The following is a 26934-nucleotide window of genomic DNA, read 5'->3' as shown; positions in this document are numbered from 1 at the left end:
TGGGGAATGGTAGAAGCCATCAAGCCAGGACTATTATAAGCTAACATCAGTATGAGAAACTCCATGCTGCTCTTTCCAATGGAAAAATACCACCTTACCTTACTCCCTTTTTATCAATTGTCTATTTTACATGCTTGATTTGCTCCTTTAACTACTCCCTGTTTGTTTTGTAATTCTTCTCTACATCTCCCTAAATATGGTTGTTGTCTCCCTTTCTCCACTCGGATTGTTTGTTGGGTAGCTGCATGTTGGCAAGTCTTTTTTGGTCAACTAAGAGTAGAACAAAGGTTCACATCCATAAGCACATAGTTGTAGGAACAAAGTGGAGATGGATTGTGAGCACAAGAGAGCAAGAAGTAAACACAAGGACTCCAACTGAAATGTTCAACCAAATGAAGTACAAATACTTGGTATATATAGTCCAAATACTGACACAAAATAAAGACTAAGTCCTAGTCTATCCTACACCACCATATTATTGTATATCTCTACAAATCCCCTCTCAATGATATGGCTGAAATACTCTGGAATGATCTCAAAAGCACCTAAAGTACCATGGTTGCACAAATTCATCCACATGTGGATATAGCAACCTATGGGAGTACAAAGGAAAAAAATATCATTTTACAACCCCCCTTGACATTTTTTGAATGTATATGATCCCCAAGCCATGTAGATGACATGTGAAGAGAGTGCGCTGACAGGCTTTCCATGAAGATATCTACCACATTGGGCCATCTTGAATACAATCCCGCACATAATGATAGTGATTTTCAATGTGTTTCATGCAAGCATGAAAGACGGTATTGTTGCCAATGGTGATGCAACTCTGGGTGTCACAAAAGATTGGAGATGTCTCACCATCCTGAGCATGATGCAAATCATGCAATAGCTTCCTTAACTAATTTCATTCCATAGTGGCTGCCCTTACCGCTTTATATCCAGCTTCATTGGAGGAGAGAGAGATATGGCTTTGCTTCTTACTGAGCCATGATATGCACGCCAATGAGAAGCAATAACCTGAAGTGGATTTGCGGTCATCAATGTCCCCTAACCAATCCGAGGCTGAAAAACCACTCAGCAATACGTCACCATTTGGAGCATAATGCAATCAATAATAGAGTGTAACATGTACATATCTGAGAATCCTTTTTGCTGCATTCCAATGCGTGACTATGGGACAATGCATGAACTGACTGAGTAACCCTGTGGTATAGGCAATGTCTAGTCTAGTGGAACAAAAGTAGATAAGACTACCCACTAGTCACTAGTTGCTGCTTGTAGAGTATGCCATCAAACTTTCTAGCCTCATCATGCTTACTCAGCTTGATTCCCTTTTCCAATGGAGTGGCCATAGGTTTACAATTCTCCATTTTAAATTCCTACAAGGGGCCCTTAGAGTACTTTGTTTGTGACATAGATACCCCCCTTGGGTTTGCCAAAACTCAATGCCAAGGCAATAGTGAAGTAACCCTAAATATGTCATGCCAAATGTCTCTGACATAAGATGGACTTCACTGCTGTAATTTTCTGCAAATTTACTGCCAGTGAGTATAATGTCATCCACATATAGCACAAGAATGACCAAATCTAAGTTTTCTTGCAGAACATAGAGATTGGGCATCGTATGTGTATTCAAAAAACCCTAGGACAATAGAAATTGATGTATCTTGTGATACCATTGTGACATGAAGTTGGGGGTAATAAAACTTCACGCACCTCTTCACTTCCTACTACTTCCAATCTTAGTGATAGAGATCTTTATCACAGGCAAAGGAACATTAAAAAGAAGCTTTTATGCCAAGATACCACACCATAATTTTCTCCCTTAGATGATAATGAAGATGGTAACATCCCAAGTGATGTTGTACTCAAGCATAGGGAGAAGGAAAAGATCAGCGGAGGCCATAATCTCAGCAAGCCAGTTTGCACCAAAGAGAAGAATGATACGTTATTGAAAGAAGATCTTGTGGCTCAACATGACATGAACTAATATATATCAAGGAGTTTGAAGGGGCTGATTGGGTTAGATGGATAAGTTCCAGGGAAACATTGCACCTCCTTCGTATAAACCTCTATATGTAGCTCAAAATACTCTGCAAACTGTCATCAGACACAGAGGCCAATAACTTCTAGCAAAGACATAATATCAAAGATTCACATACACGTAGTAATGCACCTTGAAATGGGCTTCTTTTTTATATAAGTTTCGTAAGAAACAAAGAAGCGGTTGAAAAGTTATGGGCATTTTACTAGAAGGGGGTAAAATCTGTCTGAAAAAAAACAATCACACACAGAGAGCCATAGATTTTCTTTTTGACATTTGATACAAAAACTAAAAAAATAATATGATACGCCTTGAGAGAGCTTCGCATTGATATAAGTTTCATCCAAATCAGACCACCGAGAAAAAAGTTATGAGCAAAATACTGATAGGGGGTCAAACTATCATGAAAAACACCTACTCCTTCTACTGATGCCAACTTGGGAGAATACTCCCTCCATGCTCGAAATTCATCAACGATCCAAGTTCCATAGAGGTTGCCTAAGAGGGAAGGGAGAGATCCCTTCATGGCTTGGAAAATAGATAAACCATGTATGCGCAATGAGCGATTGAGTAGACAACAATTTTGAGCACTTTGGAAGAGAGCAATGGAAAAAGGAAAGAGACACTCAAGAGAGAGACCCTGAAGTGACCTTCATTACCAATAGAGTGAGACTCCACTCAAATACAACTCAAAATACTGTTGGAATATGAAGCCAAAGTGAGTCTAAAATGAGTGTTCTAGGTGGTCTAGGTGTGTTTTATAGTCTAATGAGTCCTAGGCATGCCACATGTCATATTGGGAGTTATCCCATATACACTATGGATTTCTAGAGTCTAGTGTCACACTATATAGTGTTGTACTTGTCTATTGTCTATTATATCAGTCAACATCAAGCTATCTACATGTGAGTATTTTGGTTATCATTGCCTAGCACTTGCTCTTTGTTTTCTTTCCATTTTGCCTTTCCATTATGCTTTCCATATTTCCATTCTGTTCCTAGCTAGCTTGGCATTCTCCTACCGCCATGTCTCTTCATATGGTATCAGAGCCATGTTCCTAGCCTTGCTCTCTCTTTCCCTTTCCCTTCCAAGAGATTGAGGTGAGGGAGGCCAATAAAGCTACTCCTCCTCCTTGGAAGACTACCCTTTTCTCTCCTTCCTTGAGCTCTCTTCTCCACACCATGATTTGCCACCTCTCTTCTCCTTCCTTGAGCTACATCTTTCTGTGACCTGTGGACTATGTGATGCTTCTATCTGGAGCTAGAAGTAGAATCATGGCTTTATGTCTTTAGCAAAGTTGTAATGGACTTGGAGTACTACAAATTTTGTTTTTACATCATTGCAATCCGAATTTTCTGTGAAAAGTTACAGACCTTGCAAGAAGTGACGAAATTTATTTTTGTGTGTGAATTTTGTTTTGGAGCTCAATGATTTGACAGTCCAAGCATGATGCAGCCAGCTCAATGTGGAGTTGTCCATTCTCTTCATCATTGACCTTTGCTCCAGCCCGCCATTTTCTCCTTCTGCTGGACAGTCTATTGGAGCTGCTCTGAGCTTGATGTGAGTTACAAAAACTTCCCAACTTCTTTGATTACCGCCCGATTGTCCTTGGTGCCCGAGCTCCACTTTTGACCGACTCTCCGAGTGCTCGTGACACCTCCAGCCTCTACTTCAACATCGGTGACTCTCCCTTAGCCATTTTTAGAGTCACTATGTGAGTGCTCCATCTAGCTACCCCATGGATTTCATCGACACATCTTTTGGGAGATTCCTGCCTAGCACTTCTTCAACATCGTCATCGTCTTGCAAGGATGTACACACATATGTAGTGGCTACTTGGAGGACATCTCTTATCATAAGAGATCTATTTTTTAATTACTATAGCTTGATGTATTTTGGGGTCCTCTGCCCTGGGTAGTCCCTCTAAAATGATATGTATTTAGTGTTTGGTTCATTGAGTCTAAAGGTTCTCTACCTTGGATAGTCCTCCTAAAAAGATGTATTGGTTTTCCTATTTTGGTGTGTGGCTTCCTAACATGTTCTGTTATGAAGCCAAGGGGAGAATGTATTGTGGAAGCCATATGTATTGGCTTTGATAGGTCTTGTTATCAGGCTTGAGCTCTCTTCTCCACGCCATGATCTGCCACCACCTCTCTTCTCCTTCCTTTTGCTACATCTTTTTGTAACCTGTGGACAATGTTCTGCTTCTATCCGAATCTAAAGGCAAAATCGCAGCTTTGTGTCTTCAGCAAAGTTGTAGAGAACCTTGAGTACTACAAATTTCGTTTTTACATCATTGCAATTTGAGTTTTTTGTGAAAAGTTACAGCCCTTGCAAGAAGTGACGAAATTTATTTATGCGCGCGAATTTTGTTCTGGAGGTCAATGATTTGACAGCCCAAGCATGATGCAGCCAGCTCAACATGGAGCTGTCCATCCTCTTCATTGTTTACCTTTGCTCCAGCCCGCTATTTGCTCCTTCTGCTTGACATTCTCTTGGAGCTGCTGCCTACAAGTTGGTGCTCGTATTCTACCCGTAATTCTCTTGGAGCTGCTGTCCTTCTACTTTTGTCTGCCATGAAGAAGTTCCAGACTTGCTCCAGCTCATGAAGAACTTATCAAGGTGATCTTTCCATAGTTACACTTGCTGTCCACGCTGCCTCTATCTTCTCTGTCCGTCACTTGTTGTGAGCTCTTGACATTACATTGCGGTGACTCCTTCACGTGACTACTCCAAACTTTGGTGAAGACTTTCTGAGCTAGATATGAGTTCTTCGATACTACTCTGACACACTCCACTACAGTGATCTCTCTGATTAGTGTGTTACATCGAGCTTGATGTAGACCACTCTACATCAACAAGTGACTTCTTAAACATTGCTTATTCGATCGGTGCTGAGGTACTTCGCATTGATTGACTTCTTGATTAGTCGTGGTACCTGAGGCTTCTACTTCGACATTGGTGACTCTCCTTCTGGCATTTTGAGAGTCATCATGTGAGTGCTCCATGTAGCTACTTTATGGACTTCACCGACACATATTTTAGGGCATTCCTACCTAGTGCTTCTTTGACATCATCATCGACTCGCATGGATGTGCACACATGTGCAGTGGCTACTTGGAGGACAGCTCTGATCATAAGAGATCTATTTTTTATGACTACATACTTGATGTTATTTTGGGCTTCTCTGCCCTAGGTAGTCCCCCTAAAATAATATGTATTTAGTGTTTGATTTTCATTGAGTCTAAAGGTCCTTTGCCTTGGATAGTCCTCCTAAAAAGATGTATTGGTTTTCTTATTTAGTGTTAGCTTGCTTCTCTCTCTCCCACTATGATCTTTCAAGAAGAAGAGGTTTCATACATATAAGAGGGAGCGGGAGCTCCAAGGCTATTCATAGAAAGAGAATGAACTAGATGTTGGGATATCTCAAGGTGTATGCCTCAGGCACACCTTATGTTTCTATGTGTGAGCGCTAGAGGCACAGTTAGGTGCCCACAAGCACAGTTAGGTGGTGGAGAGCCACATAGGATGATTGAGAGAATCTAGGAGCAGATTGAGGAGATGATTGTGGAGCTCTGAGGTCATCAGTGATGTCAGTGAGCTTGTATGAGGTGCCTACTTAAGTATCTCTCTTTTCTTCATTCCATAAGCAAGTATTCTGAGTTTGTGTCCACTCTACTCTTTCCTTTCAGTGTTCCAACATGGTATCAGAGCCATTTGATCCTCCTTGAGCCCATTTCTGCCACATCATCATCTTCTTCCTCTTCTTCTTCTTCACCATCTCTCCCTCTTCTTCCAAAAATTTGCTTGAGCTTGTTCTCCTCCGGTTCTCACCCATTTCCCACGCCCTTCCAGCTGGAGATCCATCTTGTTGGGGCAAATTTCGGGCTGCAAGGAATTGAAGAATTTCAACCTCTGCTGGTCGCCATTGTACGATTTTCATCGATTCTTCTTGCTGCGTTTTCTCTGCGCCTGCTCCTTTTTTCTTTAATTCCTTTTAGGAAAAGCTTCTCCATACCTTGGGCTACCTTGTGCTGAAATCTGAGCAGCAATGGCTGCATATTGAAGGAGAAAATAGAGAAAAACCAGTCGACTTTGTTGAAGAAGGAGAAGGCGACCTGACGCGTTTTTTCGCCTCTTCTTCCCAGAGGATCTATTGTGGTATACCAGCTTTCTTTTACCTCAAAAAGCTCCCTTTTTTTTGCTTTGAAGAGTGAGCTATAAGCCCTCCAAGTTCAGCTCTCTAGTTTTGACAGTTTTAACAAGCTTTTGAAAATGATGCTACATAAAATGCTACTCTAGCATTTCTGGTCTTTTGAAGTTTTCAATAACTTCAGTACAAGTGTTGCTTCAGTTTTATTTTGACTTGCTAGACCTGGTTTTGATTGGAAAGTGTTTATTTCACCCACTTCTATGAAGCATGTAAGAAGAAGCATCATTGTTTGAAATCTAGTCACTACTCTTTGCTACATCAAGTGCTCATATTTTGAAAGTCTTTCAGTTATTTTTACCTTGTAAGAGAGATAGACACTGCCCAATATCTGGGTTAGACCCTCTCATGGCTACCATATTTAATCTTGAGAAGTTCAATGGAAAGGGCTTCCATACATGGCAAATGAAGGTGAAATTTGCATTGATGAGGGAGAACTTATCGGGACTTATCAAACCGACTCCTACCGCTTCTTCTACGGCCTCCAATGCTGGACAATCCTCAACTCTGACACGACCGGCAAGGGATCCAGCAAGAGAAGAAAAAGCATATCGTATAATTGCTCTTGCTCTAGGTGATGATTATATACACCATATCTCTGACTTAGAGTCTCCTTCGGAAGCTTGGCAGAAGCTAGACATGATTTTTGGTGCAAGCTCTCACATCTCTAAACTATCACTTAAAATCTCTTTCTTTGAATTAAAGATGGCAAGTGATACTACTTTAGTAGCTCATGTCAACTATATGCGGAGTCTTATGACTCAATTAGCTTCTATCAACTCTCCTATCACTCCTGATGATGCTATGGCAGTGTTACTTAAGAGTATGCCTGAAGGATTTGATCACATTGTTAGCACTTTGAAGAATCTTCCCAATCCTAACCTTGAAGGCATTATCTCTGCTCTCCAAGAAGAAGAAAGGCATATGGAGCTAAGGAAAGGCAATGACACTGCTTATGTTATGAAATTCAAGAAGGGCAAGTATACTCCTTGCAATCACTGTGGAAAGACAAATCACCTTTCAAAGGACTGCTTCAAAGTTAATCCATGCAAGCACTGTGGCAAGAACAACCATAATGAGAAGTTTTGCAGAACCAAAGCAAAGACAGAAAATGCAAATCTACTTACAGTTAATGAGCCTCCACAAGATGAGGCATCCTTTGAAGATTATGCATTTTAAACACATCTCTATGTATGCTCCAAATCTCTCTTTTTATGTCAAGGTACTCAGCCTGGATAGTCCTCCAAAATGAATGAAAATAAACTATTGTGCTTTGTGTGTTTTGTAAACACCTCTGGTCACCTTATGATGTGGGCCATGTGTATGTTTTGTTCCATGGTACCTCCTGTAGACATTGTGTGCATGTACATGCAGGGGAGATAACCATTGGAAGGTCTTTTTGTATCCCTTTTGTTTACCTTACACCCAAGGGAACCCTTGCTAGCATGAGAACCTAGCCATAGATTAATCCTTGACCACCATGAGATGGCATGAGAAACTATGAGACTAGATGTATCCTTGACATAGCCTGAGGCATTCCCTTGAGGGGAGTTTTGTTGGGATATCTCAAGGTGTATGCCTCAGGCACACCTTATGTTTCTATGTGTGAGTGCTAGAGGCACAGTTAGGTGCCCACAAGCACAGTTAGGTGGTGGAGAGCCACATAGGATGATTGAGAGAATCTAGGAGCAGATTGAGGAGATGATTGTGGAGCTCTGAGGTCATCAGTGATGTCAGTGAGCTTGTATGAGGTGCCTACTTAAGGACCTCTCTTTTCTTCATTCCATAAGCAAGTATTCTGAGTTTGTGTCCACTCTACTCTTTCCTTTCAGTGTTCCAACACTAGAGAGAAATGGACTCAAGAGTCTACATAAGAGGATATCTATAAGAGGGAGAAAGAAGGCTCATGGAAGAGGCTTGAAGAGACTAGAGCTACAACAGCATGAGGCTCAATGGTGGAAGAGATCCTGAACAAGGGAGAGGAGGGCTCATGGAAGAGGCTTGAAGAGACTAGAGCTACAATAGCATGAGGCTCAATGATGGAAGAGATGCTGAACAAGGGAGAGGAGGGCTCCTTTTATAGAGATTTTGTCACCCTTATTCACCCATTTACAATTGCTGCCTCTAGATTCCTTTCTCCATCAATCACACAAGCCCGTATGTCACCATCCATGTACCTTTTGGCTACTCTTGCCATGTGTCCCATCAAAATATGCTCAAGACTCTTAAAATATTGAGAAAGTCAAAAGTCTCCCCACATGGAGCCCATAGGGACACTCTTTTCCATATGTCCACATCCTCCTTATTCCACATAGGAATTCTAGAAGGATTCCTCGACTCCACACTCTTCTATACTCCTCCACATATCTTCCACACGCTTGGCATGTGATTTCTCTTATATTATTGGAACACACGGACATAAGATCCACCTCTTTATATGACTCACTCTTCCCAATTTCTATAAACCCCATAATATCCCATACACAAATAACTCTCACCCCATACGAAGGTATTTATCATTCATACACATGGTATTTACAATGATCCATTCCACTCATCTTCTCAATCCCATACAATATCTTAGAAAATAGAAATAAGTGAGAGCCACTAGGCTATCACTTGATACTTATACTCTCATCAAACATAGAGAAAAGCAATACCGATGTCCAATAAAACATATGAATTTTTGGCATCACACCATGCACGAGGTGCTTGCTTGGAGCCCATATAATGCCTTTTTCAGCTTGCATACCTTGTGCTCTTGTCCCTCCACCACAAAACCCTAGGGCTGCTGCACATTGACCTCCTCTTTGACATCCCCATTCAGAAAGGCAGTCTTAACATCCATCTGAGAGACTGGCCAACCATAATTTGCAGCCAAGGAAATGACACAACAAATGATAGTTATTTTGGATACCAAAGCAAGGTTTTCTCATAGTTAATTCCTTCTTCTTGAGCATACCCCTTGGCAACAAGATGGGCTTTGTGTTTCTCAGCAGTACCATCTGCATGAGACTTGGCCTTGTAGATCACCACATTCTTGCCTATGAGAGGATCAACCAAATCCCATGTACCATTTTTCTCAATCGATCTAATTTATGATTTCATCGCTTGATGTCCCTGTGCATCCTCAAAATGCTGAGGTTCAGTTTCAGACCCCATGACTGTAGTCATCAAGGCAGAATTGGCATGATTCTAAGCACTTTTGGTTCTTGCCCTGGTTCTCCCTAAAGTGGGCTGATCTTTGGCATCTGCAAGAGTCAACCTAGCCCGTCTTGGAACTGATTTTTCACCTGTATCGCTAGCTGTACCACTGGGAATAGCAATTGGAAGTGCACTGGAGTTGCACCTTTGTACGACGGTAATAGTGCTTAGGATGTCCCTCTCCATGAGATGGCTGCAAATTTGAAACATTTAAGGGAGAAGCACCCTCAACATGTGGCAACTCAGCTGGAGTTTGAGATGTAGAGAAATATCAACTAGAGGACCCAAAATCAGCATCATCCTCAAACTGAACAATATCCAGAGGTGTATCATCATATGGAGGCAAATCCTCATTGATGGGATGTATGCTATCATGCTCAGCAAATAAAACATCCATGCTTATGATTACTTTCCTTGTGGCTGGATCATAAAGCCTAAAGCCTCTACTTTTTTCAAAAATATTACTTCATTAAGTATGATTGAAAGCCACAAGAGTAAGCTTAAATGCGGGGGTACATCATGTTATGCATGAAAGAAGAAAAAGCTCAAAAAGAGCTAACAAGAATCCAAGGTGGAGGCTGAAAATGCCACCTCAACCCTGAAGCAGACTCAGAGAAGAACGGAGATCCTCTCCAAACTCTGAAAAGAATCTCTCCTAGTTGTAGTAGCTGCTCTGGAGGATCCCTACATACTCGCCCAGATGACCATCAATGTGTGTATAGTATCAGTCCATATACTGGCCATAGACTGGGAAGGGTGAATCTCTGAACCCTCCATCGCCCCTATACATCTGGCCCTCCAAATATACCAAGCTGCAATGCTAGCTAGAATCTCCCAAGCTGTCTACTGAGGCATGAGCAGCTCTAAAAGGATTGAAAGGAACATCCTGGAGAGAGCATGACTCCATGGAGTGTTGTCGTATAATGAAGAATGAGTGTGAGTCATGTCCCTTGAAACACCCCTGAAGGCCAGTAAGAGAGAATCATGCCACTGAACCCCAGGTCATGAAGAAGGGTGTTTTATGAAATATGCAGAGCATCCTGGCAACACCCTTCCAAATCGTCCTCGTCTGTCTGCACTCCCAAAGGCAAGGCTGAACTGACTCAAATGTTGCGTGGCATCAAGGATAAGTAGGGTCATCCCCAAACCTAGATCTCCACAGGTTCCCTGCAATCCCTCCAAGAATAGAAAGCCAAGAGAAGAGAGTGATCTTTCTATTTCTGAGGGATTTTTAGAGCCTCCTCTAAAATTTTTTCTACACCTCTGCAAAAATATGAAAACTATACCAATGAGGAGCTCTGGAGGGCCTCCAACCTCTACTACTAAGTTGAAAACTCTTGGCATTTTTGACTGTATAACGAAAGAAGGGGATGCTCTTCTCTCGGTTTCCTTCATCAATCCATTCCCACTCCCTTGGGTCCCACCGCAAGAACCTGATGGGAGAACCACAATATAACAAGAGTCTCCAAGACCCAAGTGCCAGGAGAATAGAGTCAGGATCAAGATATCACTATGAGTTCGTGTCCCACTCCATGTAACCTGCAATTCTAACAGAATGGAAGGCAACCTCCAAAAGAATATCATCTAAAGATCCGAGAAGTCTGCCTCCCGACTGAATATAAAAAACAAGGGTCATCTCATGTGCATCCCGCAAGGCAATGGAACACCCCTCCCTGTAAAGCTCCTAACCAAGTGTACTCTATGATCGGCAAGTCATATTATCTATCTACTCTATTGGTATGGCTGCATCTATTTGCTGCATCCTGACTACACTCCCTCTGAGGTGGCCAACTGATAAGAGTCTTTGATCCTCTGGAAGCTGTCTAAGAGCCTTCTAGGCACCTACAGTGGACGGTCCCCTCTCCCATCTAGACCACTGCATATAATGTGACACTCCTAGTGATCTGTCATGCTCATCGAATATGGATTCATTCCACATAACTGGCTGCCTATCTATTTCTTCGCAAGAGAATGGTTAAGTCTCTGAAGAGTGTCTTTGAAGCTGCCCCAAGCTTTCAGAATGGAAGCCATGAGAGGGGAGGAGGTAGATCTAAGATGGCTTGGGGTAAATATCCATATCGAGCTATCCATCCAATCTCCCCCGTGAGAAGGTGTACAAGACTGAATGCTACGTAGGAAAAAATCTTTCCAAGGCTCCTGTACAGGCATCAATCCTCTCACTACAAATTTGCAGAGCAAGGCCATACACTACAAATTCCTATCAATAATGTTGAGACCTCTTTCCCCAGTGGGGAGAATGAGGGTCTCCTAAGCCACCCTGGCTACAACATCTAAGGTGCCATCTAGCCCACTCCAAAGAAAGTTCCTGACCGCTCTCATGAGCTGAGATATATAACCTCTAGATCTGCACCAATAAGAGCAAACGAGTCAAGAAGTAGCTAATAATACTTGGTTTACAACCACTACTCTAGATGCAAGGGCAAGTCTGGCAAGACTCTAAAAAATGAGTTTCCTCTTGATGCTCTCCAACAGGGGAGCAAACTGCTGTGCTAGGAGAGATGCCCACCCCAACTTAGCATCCTAAATACCTAATGAAATTACCCCTCTGAATCCAAGTGAATTCTATGTTAATCCCCCAATATGGAGTGTCCTCATCACTAATCCAAAAGCCATTGTATTTGTTCCAATTAATATGGGTCCCTGCTGCAGTGCAAAACAAACAAATCCTGTCTTGAACGAGGTGAGTGTCTGCGGTGTGGCATCCAAAAAAAACAGCCGTATCATATGTTGCCAACTCACTATCCAAAAGCTCATCCTCCTATATAAACAAAAGGTGAGCGACAGGAGCAGGGTGCTGGCAGTGTGGGATTGTACAAGCAGGTAGGCAGCATCTGTAAACACTATGCGAATTCCGTACAATTGTACGGACTGTACGGATGTTGATGGAAGCTGTACGGTGACCTGTAGGTATGGAAAACAGACTGTACGACGCTGATGACAGGCTTGAAGAAAATAGCCCGTGCAATTGTATGGATTGGTACGACTCACTCTTGGACTGATGTTCGGCTGAAATGGGCAAGGAGGTCGAGGCAGCAGGTAGGGGAGTTGGTACAACGGCTCACACACACTGAGGTGAGCTAAATGAGCTCGAGGGAGCTCTCACAAGATGTGGGTGAGCTAAAGAGTAGTCACCTAGAAACAAAACCTTCTTCTCCGTGATAGAAGTGTGACGGGAGCACGTTGGAGAGTGGGAAGCAGGAGGGTTGGATAACTAGCTTTGATACCACACTTAGTGTTCAACCAAATGAAGTACAAGTACTTGGTATATATAGTCCAAGTGCTAACACACAAAAGAACACTAAGTCCTAGTCTATCCTACACCACCATATCATTGTATATCTCTACACTAGTCTCCACGAATGAGCTCCACCACCTAGGTTGCATAGGTACCACTTATGCATATTTTCTAGCCGTGGGTCAAGAAATTAGGGCTGTGAGAGTCTAGTGATGCCAAGTGTGGTCAATGATTTCTTGTAGCTAGATGCAATTGAATCATTTGGTGTTATTTAGCGGTGCCTAATACGGCCAATAGGATTTTGTCGCTTAGATAAACTGCTCATTTGAGTTACATGAGGCAGTGTCTCCAAGTACACACACATACACACACACGACACACATTTAAAAAAAAGCAAAAAATAATCTTTGAAATCATCAGCGGGACAAGGGTTCTGCTGATTTCCAATCTAAAGAAATCATTTTGGAAGTCTTTTGAATATCTAGGAGTTCAGGATTTTCTTTCTTCTCATAGCATATGGGATGGGGTGTATCCGTTTTCCGCCTTGTAGATTTACTTGGATCTTACTCAAGACATGGATCCACCAATTTCAGCCCTCTAGGCTATGGAGCTTTGATTTATTAATGGTGGGAAATGGAGTCAAGATGAGTCAGTTTGGTGTGTTCTAGTGTGAGTTTTAGTCTAGTGTGTTCTATGGATGCCACATGTCACATTGGGAGTTATCCCATATGCATTGGTGTTCATGTGTGTGTGTGTGCTCTATATAATAGATGTACTTGTCTAGTGTCAAATCAATCAAGTATCAAGCCTACAAGCTCTTTGGTCTACATGTGAGTACTTTCATTTTGTTCATTTCTCTTGCTATTTCATTTTCATTTCATTATGTCTCTCTTTGAGTATTATTATCTCTCTCCCTAGCCTACCCTCTCTCTCTCCCTCTCACCATTCACTTTCATGTGGTATCAGAGCCTCCTTTCCTACCTTTTCCTTCTCCATGCTCAAGCTAGAGAATGAGGGAAGCCTGCAAATGGAAGCCATCCTCTCCTACATGATTGAGCTTCCTTCCACTCCTTTCTCCCCATCTTGTTCTCTTCTCCTACCTTAGCCTCACCTTTGGAAGCTGTAAAGCTTGGTTTGTTGCCCACGTGAAAAGGAGCAACTCGGTCACCATTCTTGTGGGCATTTGTGGATGTCTTTCTAGAGGAAAAAGACAGCCCATATTTTGCTCAAAATAGCCTTTTTTCCCCTAAAAAACAACTCGTTTTTGCCATTTTGGGGGCATTTTTGTGAAGGAAATAGTCGCTTATCGTTCTGGAGATGTTTCTGCTACTGGTCATCCTAAAAACGACCTCATTTGGAGCCCTTTTTCAAGAAACGAACTACTTGAATAGAGCTATTGCTACATCGACCATTGGTGTTGATATGCCAAAAATTGTCAATAGTTTTTTCACTTGTTGCATGTTTGAGGATAGGCACATAGGTATGCACATAGCTAGTGGGTGATGGTTTTGAGTCAATGGGTACTCTCATCAAAAGGCCTTGCACTTATGTAAATATTCTTTTGAGATTGTAAATGTCTTTGCAGGGGCTCGTGGGATATGATGAAATGCAATGTGGGAGCACCAGGATTATCCAGAGCATGGTTTCCAACATTGTCTATGTGGTGATGTGATGCCATGTGCTCCAAAATGTTGTCCAGTGTCACATGTTTATAATGTCATGAGTGTTTTTTGCTTTTGTCTTGAGTCATGTGAAATTCCCATGAGTCGAGTTGGTTTGATCTAAGGAGATTAGAAGTGGCATGCAAGTGATTGAATGCCTAACTAGAACCATGTGTGCATCAACGTCTATGAGCATTTAATGCTTGGTGTATGAATTTGGGGGGAAATCTTTGAGAGTGGTAAAATGCCATTGTTGAGGTGGCTGAATGAAGCTGGGGTGGCCGAATTGATTTGGAAAGGAGGGTGTGCATGTGAACGTGATTACGTGAATCTCTTCTCGAGCTTTCTGGATGGCGTCGTGTTACGTGATGAGGATATTGGCGTTTTTGTAATGCATGCAAGGTGGCTACGTGATCTAGAAGAGGCTGTTGGGTGGAGTGGATCGAGGGGATGCTTGCTGGAAGGATCTACTTTGCACTGGGAGGGCTCCTTGAAGAGAAGGCTGGACGACCAGATGAAGGAGGGGAGAGAGGAAGAGAGGTTGTGCGTAAGCAGAAGATGGAGCACCCTTTGAGTGAAGGATACGTACGTGACAGGGGCGTGGATCTCTGACTGCATGCTTGGCACAAATGGACTCTAGTGTGGTTGAAGGAGAGGTTAAGTGATGAATGTCTGTGAGCTCCATGAAATCTGAAGGCATGGGCTGACTGTAATTCGGGGTACATGTTCGATTCAAGGCTGACCATAGAAAGGCTTTGGCCAAGCAGATGCCCGGTGATGCTGAGAAGACCTTTGCGCTGGAGGTTCCCAAAAGATGGCGATTTGTTTGTAGTTGGCTGAGCAAGGTTACCTCATAGGCAAGACGTTCGTTGTTTGCACGTGAGCTGATACGAAGGATGTATGGGCTGGTTCAAATCATCTGAAGGACTGTTGGTGACGTGAAGTATGAGTGTGGAGTACTCTGTGGGCAAGAGAAGAATACATACGCTAGAAGAGGATTTGTAATGCAAAGATGGTTGATGCGATCTGTTATGCCACTCTCTTTCACTCTTTGGTCGTTGACTGCAGCTTTGGGGAGGGTTACGTGCTGTTGTCCTTGATGGAAGCTTAGGAGTTTTGGATGTGGGTTCATAGAATTCTGAGGCTGGCTGTTTTCTGAGTTTTGAGGGAAAATTCAGTTCTAAGTTTATCTCTTCGGGTTGTGTAGTCTTTTGGTTCTCTCTGAGTCTGTGTGGTTCATGATCAGACAGTTTTTTTTGTGGGGGTTTGTCTCGGCCCTTGTGTCAAGGATCCATGCTCTAGATACTGGTGCACGTGCTCTTGAACTCAAGCCCACATTGCTGCTAATCCCTCGAGTTCCAACTACAGTTTGTTTTCTCTTATACAAATCTGAAAGTATATGATGATTTAATCTCTGGAGCTTGGCCTAGAAGCACTCGGTGTGTATTTTGAGGGTTGTGTTGTTCAATGAGGTTCTTGGGTACCAATGGTCTTTGCTTTTGCGGGTGAAAGAAGAGGAATGGGCAGGGGTAACTCTAGTTGATGAGGAGGACCTTCCTGAGTATATATATCACATGGAATTTTGTGAAGAAGAAGAAACTATCTGAGTGATTGTTTGTGTTTACTGGAATCAAAGGTTGGTGCGTGCATGTTATCTTAGCTTCTTTTGTCCATACCGTTTTCTGTGTATTAGCATCATTATGCGTGCCATTGCTGCTCATTGGCTCTTCTCCTCTATCATCATTTTGCCCACAAATTGAGGCTCTATCTCCCACATGATGACATCTCTATCCTCCGCCTCTTCTACCTTCAATTCCAGTCCTTAGTTTCATCTCTTTTCTCGCTCCTAAAGTGTTGAAGATTGAAGTTGCCATTTCCCGAGGTACAATTTGAGTTCTCTCTCTTCAAACACTCATTGCTCGCGGAGAAGTTCAAGGGTTCAAGGGGGAAGGATTCCGTACTTGGCAAACTAAGGTTCGGTTGCTCCTCATGAAAGAAAATGTATGGAATGCTATTGAGGATGACGCTCCCACAACGGATCCTCAGCAACTCAAGACATGGAAGCAACACAACTCAAAAGCTATTGCTATCATCGTACTTTGACTCGATGATACTTTGATTCATCACATTGACTCTAAATCAATAGCCAAGGTGATATAAGTGCATCTCGAGAATCTTTTTGGTAACATAATCACAAACTCCAAGGTTTTCTTGAAGTTGCAATTTTATAATTTGAAAATGGAGGATAGTGATACCTTGAGTGCACATTTAGCAAAAATGCAATCTCTTATGCAACAACTTTCCAACCCGAGGTGTCCCGCAGACGACCAGGACAAAATGGCTATCCTCATGAAAAGTTTGGAAGGAGTCACTCGCTTTGAGCATACTCTTGAAATACTTAGGCTTGCCATGACTAGCTTTGATGATATGGTAACTCTTCTTCTCGAAAAATATCGTTGGAACAAAGATTCTCTGATCTCTTCTTCAAATATTACAGAGTCTCTTGTCTCCACTAGCAGATGGGAACCTTGGACTATACCAGCGCATGGAATGTCAAAGCCATTCAAGCCTCTCAAGTGCACCTTTTGTAACAAGCTTGGTCATACGGAGGACAGATGCAACCAGAAGCTTGCCAAACAGCAAACCAAGGACCATGCCAGTTGGGTTGCAGCCGCCACAATTGACGATGAAGATGACAACCTTCCGACACAAGTTCATGCTCTTACTGCTGAAATCTAGCATCTCTCTTTCCCCTCCGAGGACAATAGATATGATGATCCATATATTTTCTATGCATGCTCTATTTTGGGTACTCTGCCCTGGGTTGTTTAAAAAAATGAATGGAATAAATTATGTGTGTTGAGTCAATAAGGTTCTCTGCCTTGGATAGTCCTCCTAAAATGATATATTGCTTTTATATTTATGGTGTTTGGCTCCATGTCCCTAATTAGTCCCTGGAGCCAAGAGGGGGATGTATTGTGGGAGCCAGGTATTGGCTTTGATAGGTCTATTTATTAGGCCTGGCATGTGAGTTCCAGGATGTTGGTGCATTAGTCTCCTAGACCTTTGAGTTGGCCATGGCGCTCTATAAAAAAGCTATACTTATCTAGTGTCAAATCAATCAAGTATCAAGTCTACAAGCTCTTTCGTCTACATGTGAGTACTTTCATTTTGCTCATTTCTCTTGCTATTTCATTTCCATTTCATTATGTCTCTCTTTGAGTATTATTATCTCTCTCCCTAGCCTACCCTCTGTCTCTCTCCCCCTCCACCATGCACCTTCAGTTAGGGTATTAGGAGGTCATTCCATCTTCTATGGCTGCCTTTTTTTACTAGATTGATACTTTTTTTTCAAAGAAAAGACTTCTATTAAGTATGAAGTAAACTTTGAGAGAAAAGCGCAAGGGAAAATTACATCATGTGAGGCATGAGAACCAATACCCTAATAGAGAAAAATCAAACTCATATAAAAGGAAAATTGAAATAATCATTTTTAAAACCATACGCATGTATTTTGTTATTGTGTAGATTACGTTTATATCCACAAGAGCACAATATGTTAGGAAATCAATTTGAGTGACTTTTAGTGTGTTCTAGAGTAGTACTATACTACTTTATATCCTAGAGTGCCACGTGTCACTATGGGACTTATCCCATATACATTTGACACTTAAAGAGTGTGTGCCTATCCTATAAAGGCATTGTACTTTCTCGTGTCAAATCAATCAAGCCTCAAGTCTTTCTTGATCACGTAAGTACTTTACTTGGTTGTACATTTCTTTCTAGCATTATTTCATTTCCATTATGTGTGCCTAGTTTTGCGTTTCTACTTTCCTTTCCATTCCATGTCTTGCATCTTCATTTGGTATCAGAGCTAGGCTATCTTCCAAGAGGTTGAGGTAAGAGATTGAGGACATGAAGCCTCTCTCCCTCATTCCCCTTGGAGGAATGCCTTCTCCAATCCCATCTTGAGCTCAATCTCTCTTCCACCTTGAGCCTCACCATTGGAGAGCTTTGATAGTCACTTCAGCCAAGAGATCGTCACTTCAGCTTGTGCTTCAGTTCGTGGGAATCAGCTCTCCATTCAGTTCATGGGATTCAACTCGCCACTAAGCTCTTCAGCAGCTCGACACTCAGCTTGCCATTCTCCTCTATTTTGCCTGCTATCTGATCTGCCCGCCATTATTCTTTGCCCGCTACTATTCTGCCCGCTCCTTTGTTCTGTCCGCTACTGTTCTACCCGCCATTATTCTCTGTCTGCCATCTATAGCTGCTCCTCCACTCCATTGTTCCCGCCATCTGCTCTTCCTCTTCTATAGCTTCATTCCATCCATCACTCTCACTATCCTGCTCTCTCTCCTAGTTGTCAGCTTCATGGATTCGATTTCCACCAACTCTCTCCTTGTGGACAAATTCAAGGGGGACGGATTCCCAACATAACAAAAGTTCAACTTCTTGTCATGAAGGAGAATGTTTGGGATGCCATCGAAGATGATGAAGCGCTTGAGGCATCAATGGAGCCTCAAATACGCAAGCTTTGGAAGCAACATAATTCGAGGGCCATCACAATCATCGGGCTTTGCCTAGATGATTCATTGATTCATCATATCAACTTCAAGTCCAAGGCTAAGGAGATTTGGGCATGCCTCGAGAATATATTTGGTAACAAGATCACCAACTCCAAGGTTTTTTTGAAAATACAATTTTATAAGTTGAAAATGGAAGAGTCTGATACCTTGAGTGCACATATAGCAAAAATTCAGTCTTTAGTTCAACAACTCTCCAACTTGAAGTATTGCTCGGATGACGAGGACAAAATGGCTATCCTCATGACAAGTATGGAAGGGATTTCTCGCTTTGAGAATGCCCTTGAAGTACTTCACATTGCATCAACTACCTTCGAAGATATGGTATCTCTTGTTCTTGAAAAGGATCACTGCAACAAAGAATCTCCATCCTACTTAGCGGATACTACACAGGCTCTTGCCTCCACCAACAAATGGAGACCTAGGCCATCGACTCCAGTAGCACGAGGAAAGACATTCAAGCCATTCAAGTGCACATATTGCAACAAGCTTGGTCATACGGAGGACAGGTGCTACCAAAAGCTTGATCAACAACAATCGAAGGATCGTGCCAGTTGGGTGGACTCCGCCACTAGTGATGATGCAGACGAAGATGACCATCCGACATAGGATCATGCTCTTACTGTTTGTCTCCAACATCTAGAGGATGATGGAGATCATGATTTTGTTTTCTAAGCATGATGTACTTGGGTACTTTGCCCTAGGAGTGTTTCCCAAAAATGAATGCAATAAATCATGTGTGTATAGTCAATAAAGATACTCTGCCTTGAATAGTCCTCCTAAAATGATGTATTTCTTTTCTATTTTTGGTGTGTGGCTCCATGTTCCTCATTAGTCTCTGGAGCCAAGAGGGGATGTACTGTGGGAGCCATGTGTTTTTGGCTTTGGTGGGTCTATTTGTTGGTGCATTGGTCTCCTAGACCTCTGAGTTGATCATGCATCCATGCATGATGAGCCTATGAGCCATGCTAGATGAGATTTCTATGTTATGCTCACTAACCTCTGAGCCATGCTCACTTGCCTCTGAGATTGTGTGGGAGCTATGTCTAGTTCTAGACCGGCATGCACAGTTTTCATGACCGTCATTATCATGACTTTGGTTCCATTCCTGTAGTCCCTCACCTTTCCTCCATGGGGGGGTGTTAGGAAATGGAGTCAATTTGAGTGACTTTTAGTATGTTCTAGAGTAGTACTATACTACTTTATATCCTAGAGTGCCATGTGTCACTATGGGACTTATCCGCGATATACATTTGACACTTAGAGTGTGTGTCCTATCCTATAAAGGCATTGTACTTTCTCATGTCAAATCTATCAAGCCTCAAGTCTTTCTTGATCATGTAAGTACTTTGCTTGGTTGTACATTTCCTTCTAGCATTCTTTCATTTCCATTATGTTTGCTTAGTCTTGCTTTTCTACTTTCCTTTCCATTCCATGTCTTGCATCTTTACAATACACACTAACTTTGATGTTGGCTCCAAACTACAGGTGATTCTTGTTGAGATTTGTGGATCGTTCACATCTACAGTAAAACTTTCTTGGCATAGATGGCTCTTGTGTATTGGCCTTGGAGCTATTAGGTATGTTTTTTTCAGTAATTTGCAAACTGATTTAAGAAAAGAATACCAAGTTGTATGATGTGTGCGTGGTCATAACAGATATTGTACTATATGCAGCATGCCATTAGCAGTAGTAATTAAATATGTCCCAGTTCCACAAAAACCTTTTCTAAGCAGTTGGCAGCACAATGACAAGCTTGTATTCCGAGAAGGAGGTATGCTCTATTTTTTGTTAGATCTACTTAAACACAGTGGTATTAATCATTTCAAGATAATTGCAGGCATTATTGTGCAAACTGTGCTTCCTATCAAAATATTTGCAAAATCTTATCTCACTTTATTATTTTCAAAAAATGTGTCTCCACAAAAGAGACCTTTTTTTTTTTCCCAATGCACTACATGACATCATGTTTAGTTTTATATTTTTTGCAAGTATCTTATGTATACGCTCCAATGGCTGAAGAGAAGGATAAAATATTTGTCCAAGTAATATGGCTGCAGGTAGCGTCATGAGTTTAATGCTTCGTCAGAGCAGTCAAAAAGTGGATCTGCAGAGGACCAAGTCTGTAAGGTCATCCAAGTTTTACACAGAATTTCGAGCTGGGGGTCAAAGTCCTGAATTTTCTGAATCTGATAGCTGCTTTCAAAAGATCTGGAAGTCGAAGTGGTCATTAAATTCTACCCCATCTGTGAGTAATGATGCAGAAAATCCCAATAGACGAAACAGCAATGAGGCTTGGAAATGATTTAGAATAACTCTACCCCAGCTCCTGTGGCACGATTTCCATGTAGGAAAGCCTTTTACCTCCTCTGGCTAAGAAGTACTTTATCGGCAAAATTGTGTATAATGATTTCTGCACTTGGTCCGATGAGGTCTTGATATCTACAATAGATGCCTTTAATTGAAACAGGATTGCAAGTCACATTTTATGTACTCCGTGTGATTAGAGACAAGTTTCTTCTCTTTAACCAGACCGCAAATCACTGTTCATCCTAAATAACCTTTATTGCATGAGTGGGGGGAGACCACAGATTCTTCAGATTGCTTTGCCTTAAATCCATGTATCTCTAATCTACGTCTTACCACCACTCATAGCTCAACCAAGCTACAATATAAAGAACAAACGACCGCATATATTTTCTGCATCAATAATTACAAATTGTCTTGCTGTAGAGCAAGATACCAGCGATGTGATTGGTATTATCTCCTATACTCATTCGCTAGACAGCCAAAAGAATTTTTGGATGATAGTTGGAAGATGCACATAACTGAGAGCCTTATCTCCTTGAAGAGAATAGGCTGTTTTCTTGGCAATATATTCTTCCACCCAAGGACCAAACAACCAAAGTGCAAGAAACCCACACGGGCTGAAACCCTCATTCCTGCTTGGGCAAGGACTTACAGATTGTCTCAAAGTGTTTCTGCTATTTTTCAAATTTAGCATGAATATCTCCAAAGAAGTTCCAGATATCTTTGGTAACCAACAAGCGCGCACAAGCCAAAGCCATGTCTTTTTAGAAGATTTGTGGGACAGGGAGGACAATGTTGGATCTAGGATGGAGAACTCGCTCAAAGGTACAGACTGAACAGGTTTTATCTCTATTTTATTAAAACTAGAATGCAGATTTGGGATAGAGATTTCCTAGGTTGGATGGGTGGTAGACAGGTAGATTCTCTACATGAATTCCACTGACAGGGCCAGAAACACTCGCTCCCTATCCCTATCTTCTTTAGTCTGCAGGATATTTCTGACTTGTTGAATAGAAAATGGCTGAGGAGAGATGAGGGAAAGATTCAGAGGATAAGATTCAAGAAACTTTGAGACAAAAATATGTCAGAAAAACAGTCCCGCTTACTATGACTAATTATACATAAGTTTGTTTGGACAGGTAGCAGGGCTGCAGCAATAGGTAAAGGTCCTCCTACATGCCAGCACTTCCATAGTGCCTCGGAGGATACAACCCACCTATAAGATAGATCAGCAGGCATCTTCATGTTGGAAAGACTTGATGATCCGCTTTCCCATAAAGCGAGCAGGAACCATTCATGATTGAAAATCCCTAAACCTCCTTCAATATTGGGTAAGGTACAAAGCTCCTATCTCACCTTAGCAACCTTCCTATTATCATCATCTCCTCCCAGAGGAAAGTTTTGAACTAGGAATTCAGTTTGAGTAGCCTTGTTCTAGAAGGGGACCAACAAGACAAAAAATAGGTCACAGAAGGGTGCAAAAAACAGTTTAACACAAACTTTTTCTCCTTGCAAAAGAGAGGGTTGGAGGCCTTGTTATCTATCTGAATTCTTCTTGATTTTTTCAAGAACCCACTCCCAATGGGATTTCATCGAGCAGTGGAAACCCATTGGTATCCCCAACAATCTGAGGAACTCCCTCTGGGATTATTTCACAACTCTGATCCTGTAATACCCAAGGTACTAGCCCCCATGTCGTAAGCACCTATTTGTGATTGATTTGAAAACCATAAGCCAAACAGAAGGTGTTCAAACAGTCCAATATCATCCCAACTGAGGATTTGTCTACCATTGGGTATTTGAATTCCCAGGAACTCCCCATTGTAGACAAAAGAGGGGATAGAGGATATCCCTGCCTGATAGATCTTTTTAGAGAAAAGGGATTAGAAGTTAGTCCATTAACTTCCACCTTAGCCATGGAGTTAGAAAAGAGCATTTCCACAAATCTCTTAGACATTGGCCCAACTCCCTGTTGAGATATTGAGCTCCACTCATGATATGCCAGGGTGACCGTTGTGCATTTATGTCACCGGCTTGTTAGCTGCAGATGCGGTTGGTACACCGCCCATGAATAATAGCTGGATGACAGCTATCCTTATGTACTCTAGTTCGTGGCTCAGTTAGTATGCCACCTTAGTTAGCTGAGTTTGGTTTGAGACCCACATATAGGGTTCTTCTATTTCTTTGTACTAGACTTCTTTTGGCTTACATAACTAAGAAGAGGAAAACTGTTTTCAGCCTCCACATTTGTGTGTCTTCCCCCATTGTGTATGTGAGAAAGCCACAAGTGAGACTCCTTCCTTCTCTCCCACTATCTTCACACTCCCATGTACTCTAAAGACTGGAGAATAAATTCCCATTGTATCCTATCATAGGCCTTATCAAAATCAATCTTCATAAAACAAATATCTTGTCCCTCTTCCTCTGCCATTTCCAACAATTCCCACGATGTTATTATGGCTTCTAGAATATTCCTCCCTTAAGAACTCTCTTTGTCTTCTCTTATGCATTTCTACATTTTGATTCTTACCCTCAAGGCTAGGGTCTTAGTTATTATTTTGTAGTTTTTATTGGCAGTAGGGGCTCCAGTTAGGGGCTCCAATTAGATATGAATTCTCTAGGTCCAACCTTAGGGATAAGTTTGATGATACCAGCATGTATAGGGAGCCCTAGAGAATAGATTAATTCCAAAGTCTAACTACCGTCTCTGGCTGGAAGTCCATACCATTAGACCAACTGCTTCTCTTGAGTCTTAATTCCTCCAAGGTAATGGGTTTGCTAGAAAGGCTACATCAAAATTTGGTATGACTTCTGGCATGGCCCCATTACACCTTGCCCTTGCAATTAGTTTCTCATCACTGAGGACTTCCTGCACCCCTATAATCTTCCTAAAGTAGTCATGCATCTCTCTTACAATCTCTTCATCCTTTGTAGATTAATTTTTGAATATGCTCTTGTGCTGCTTTTTTTCTGAGACTTCTAAACATGTGTTCATTAGCCCTGTTAGCTTTATCATCCCACTAATCTCGTTGATGTATTAGCTGCTGCTTGCATTTACAGATCTCTTCCTCTCTCAATTTGGTCTTGACCTCCCTTAGCTGCCTTTGCCCTTGCTCTGTAGTGCCATTATCCAAGCTCTATAGTTTTGTTTCTAGCTCCAGTCTCCTTTTCCTTCTAGCTTCTGAAGCCCTTTTGTTGATGCCTTTCAGGAATAATTGAGTCATGTTGACAGCCTTGAACCACTTTTCACTGCAAGAGATCTTTCCATCAAAGGCACAATCCCGAATTTTCCTGACCTTCATTTGCATATAGTGTAGTTGGAAAAAGAAAGGATTGGCTTTGAACTAGGATCTTCTTGACTATCCCAAGCCTCTATGCCTCTATCAATAGTTAAGCCTATTGGAAAGTGGTCTAATAAAGGGGATCTAAACACCCTACAATCATCTTTTAGTGTCTCATCTTGCACTCCTCTAGAGATGTAAAATCTATCTAATCTGGCCTTCCTGTTACTTTCGTGCAGCTGCCCAACTCCAGCACATGGTAGAGAATATGGAGATCAAAACCTTCCTCTTTGGGCAGGCCCCATATTCCTAGGAGTCAACTTACTACTTGGGTGTCACGTCCCTTCACACAAAGAGGGGGATTAATCAAAGTCTCATTATTAAGCAAAAGTCCAAAAATTCAGTTTTATTTTTTTTTCACCCCTCTCTATCAATCCCACATAATTAAGTTAGGCCCTGGCACAATCAGAATTCTGGCTTTACAAAAAATGCTCCATGCATACTTCCCCATTCAAATTCATTGAACTAAATCCATAAGCACATGTTCTAACAAACAATTTCATGGATCCAATAAATTTTTACTTCTGTTAGTTATTCATTTATCTAAAGACAAAAACCATGTTAGGGTCAAAGTCTTTACACTTCACCTTCTCCTTTCTGCAATCCCAGAGGGTACGTTACTTTTGCCCCCACTAGAGGGCCAAGTTTTGAGTTCTTCTTTACCCACGTTGCTTCTTTAGTAAGGTATCTTTTTCTCTTGGTCAAGTATTCCTAGATGGTCCTGTTTGTCAAGGGGGTTTCTTTTATTTTAATTATTTCCTTGGGTTCAATATCAAAGGTGCCATCTGCATTTATAAATTCATCTATCTTCAACATATGGGTATTGTCCTGCACATACTTTAGCAAGCTTACATGAAACACGTTGTGGACTTTATATTGCTAAGGTAATTCCAAGTGCACAATACCTAGGTTTTTATTTTCTCTTGACCTTAAATTTAATTGAGAACGTGCAGGGCTTTATCCTTATGAAAGCCCATTCTCCTTCCTTGATTTTCCTTCGCTCTAAGTGTTTTCAATATAATTCTTTTGGCGGTCAATGGCTATTCAAAGGTGCTCTTTTATCTTCAAGGTTTCCTTTTGCATCTTATCTAGCATATCCTTACATATTTCAACTTTGCTCACGGGTCTACACCAAGCAAGGGGTGAAAAGTATTCCTATTCATATAAGGCTCTAAACGGAGTCACTTTGATGAGTCTTGCGATATGCTATTGTAGGCATTATCCACTAGGGAGAGGTATTCTCCCCAAAGATTGCCTTTGTCCATGTAATGCATGCAGAGCATGTCCTCGAGGATTTGGTTGACTCTTTCCGTCTGTCCATCCATATGGGGATAATAGGCGGAACTCAACTTGAGTTCTGTACTTATGGTATGAAATAGGACTTGCCTAAATTTTGACCGTGAACTCGCTGTCTCTATTAGAAACTATTTCTTTTGGTAGCCCATGCAATCTAAAGATCTCCTTTATAAACACGCTCACAATATCCAGGAAAGTGTCCATAGATAGTCTTGACTAGGATAAAGTGTCCATTTTTGTCAATTTATATACTAGCACTAAGATAGAGTCGTGACCTACACATTCCCACTTCATATTCAGAATGTACAAAGGGCTCAGCTTTCCAAAGCTCCAAACTTAACCTTTTGACTGTGTAAACCAGGATGGGCAGCAATGGGGAGTCATGCAATTCATGCAAGCTATTGTTTCGATGTTTGGGACACATAACCTTTCTTTGTAACGTAACATCCCATCTTATTTTTGGTAATGTTTTCATTTCGGGTCATCCAGGTTCTCTCTTCTCAAGATAGGACCGAAATAAAGGTTCTCTCTTAGCTTTCCTTTCTTTCTTAAATCCACATGTTTACGATCATAGAAATTACATGGAATTATGGATTATGGCTCAAGGCATCTACCACAATGTTTCTTTTTCTGTTTTCCTTTCCAAGTTCGAATTGGATAAAAAAGTCATGCTCTTGGATAGTGGCATTCCACCTTTTTGGTTGAGAACTCAAGTCTAGTTGGGTAAAAAATCAGTTAAAGCTTTGATAATCGGTGAAAAGTTTGCATTTTCTCCCAAGTATATAAAGCCTTCAGACTTTTAAGGCATGAACTATGAAGAGGCGACATAACATTATGCACGCCCTTATGTCCATTGAATCCCATAGCCCATATTGTAGGAACAAGAATGGAGAAGAGTTGTGAACACAAGAGAACAAGAAGTGAACACAAGTGAATCCAACTGAAATGTTCAAATGAAACAATACAAGTACTTAGTATATAAAGTACCCAACTATTGGTCAAACATATAGCTGATTAATGGCC

The 26934-nt window shown here is 41.6% G+C and overlaps 1 protein-coding gene across 1 annotated transcript in view; it reads left to right on the top strand.

The window, feature by feature from the left end:
• Positions 1 to 21269, top strand: part of LOC147885465 (calcium-transporting ATPase 10, plasma membrane-type-like) — a 550097-nt gene extending 528828 nt beyond the window's left edge. The window contains exons 29-31 of the mRNA XM_087397042.1: positions 20453 to 20544; positions 20641 to 20738; positions 21025 to 21269. Of these exons, the coding sequence (XP_087253168.1) occupies positions 20453 to 20544; positions 20641 to 20738; positions 21025 to 21269 (435 nt within the window). The remainder of the gene's footprint in view (positions 1 to 20452; positions 20545 to 20640; positions 20739 to 21024) is intronic.
• Positions 21270 to 26934: the final 5665 nt, after the last annotated feature.

This window comes from Dipteris shenzhenensis, chromosome 25 (assembly GCF_047967505.1).
Source record: "Dipteris shenzhenensis isolate YYH24624 ecotype China chromosome 25, Dip_SZ_1.0, whole genome shotgun sequence".
Taxonomy (NCBI): Eukaryota; Viridiplantae; Streptophyta; class Polypodiopsida; order Gleicheniales; family Dipteridaceae; genus Dipteris; species Dipteris shenzhenensis.
This window is presented reverse-complemented; position numbering and strand designations above follow the sequence as displayed.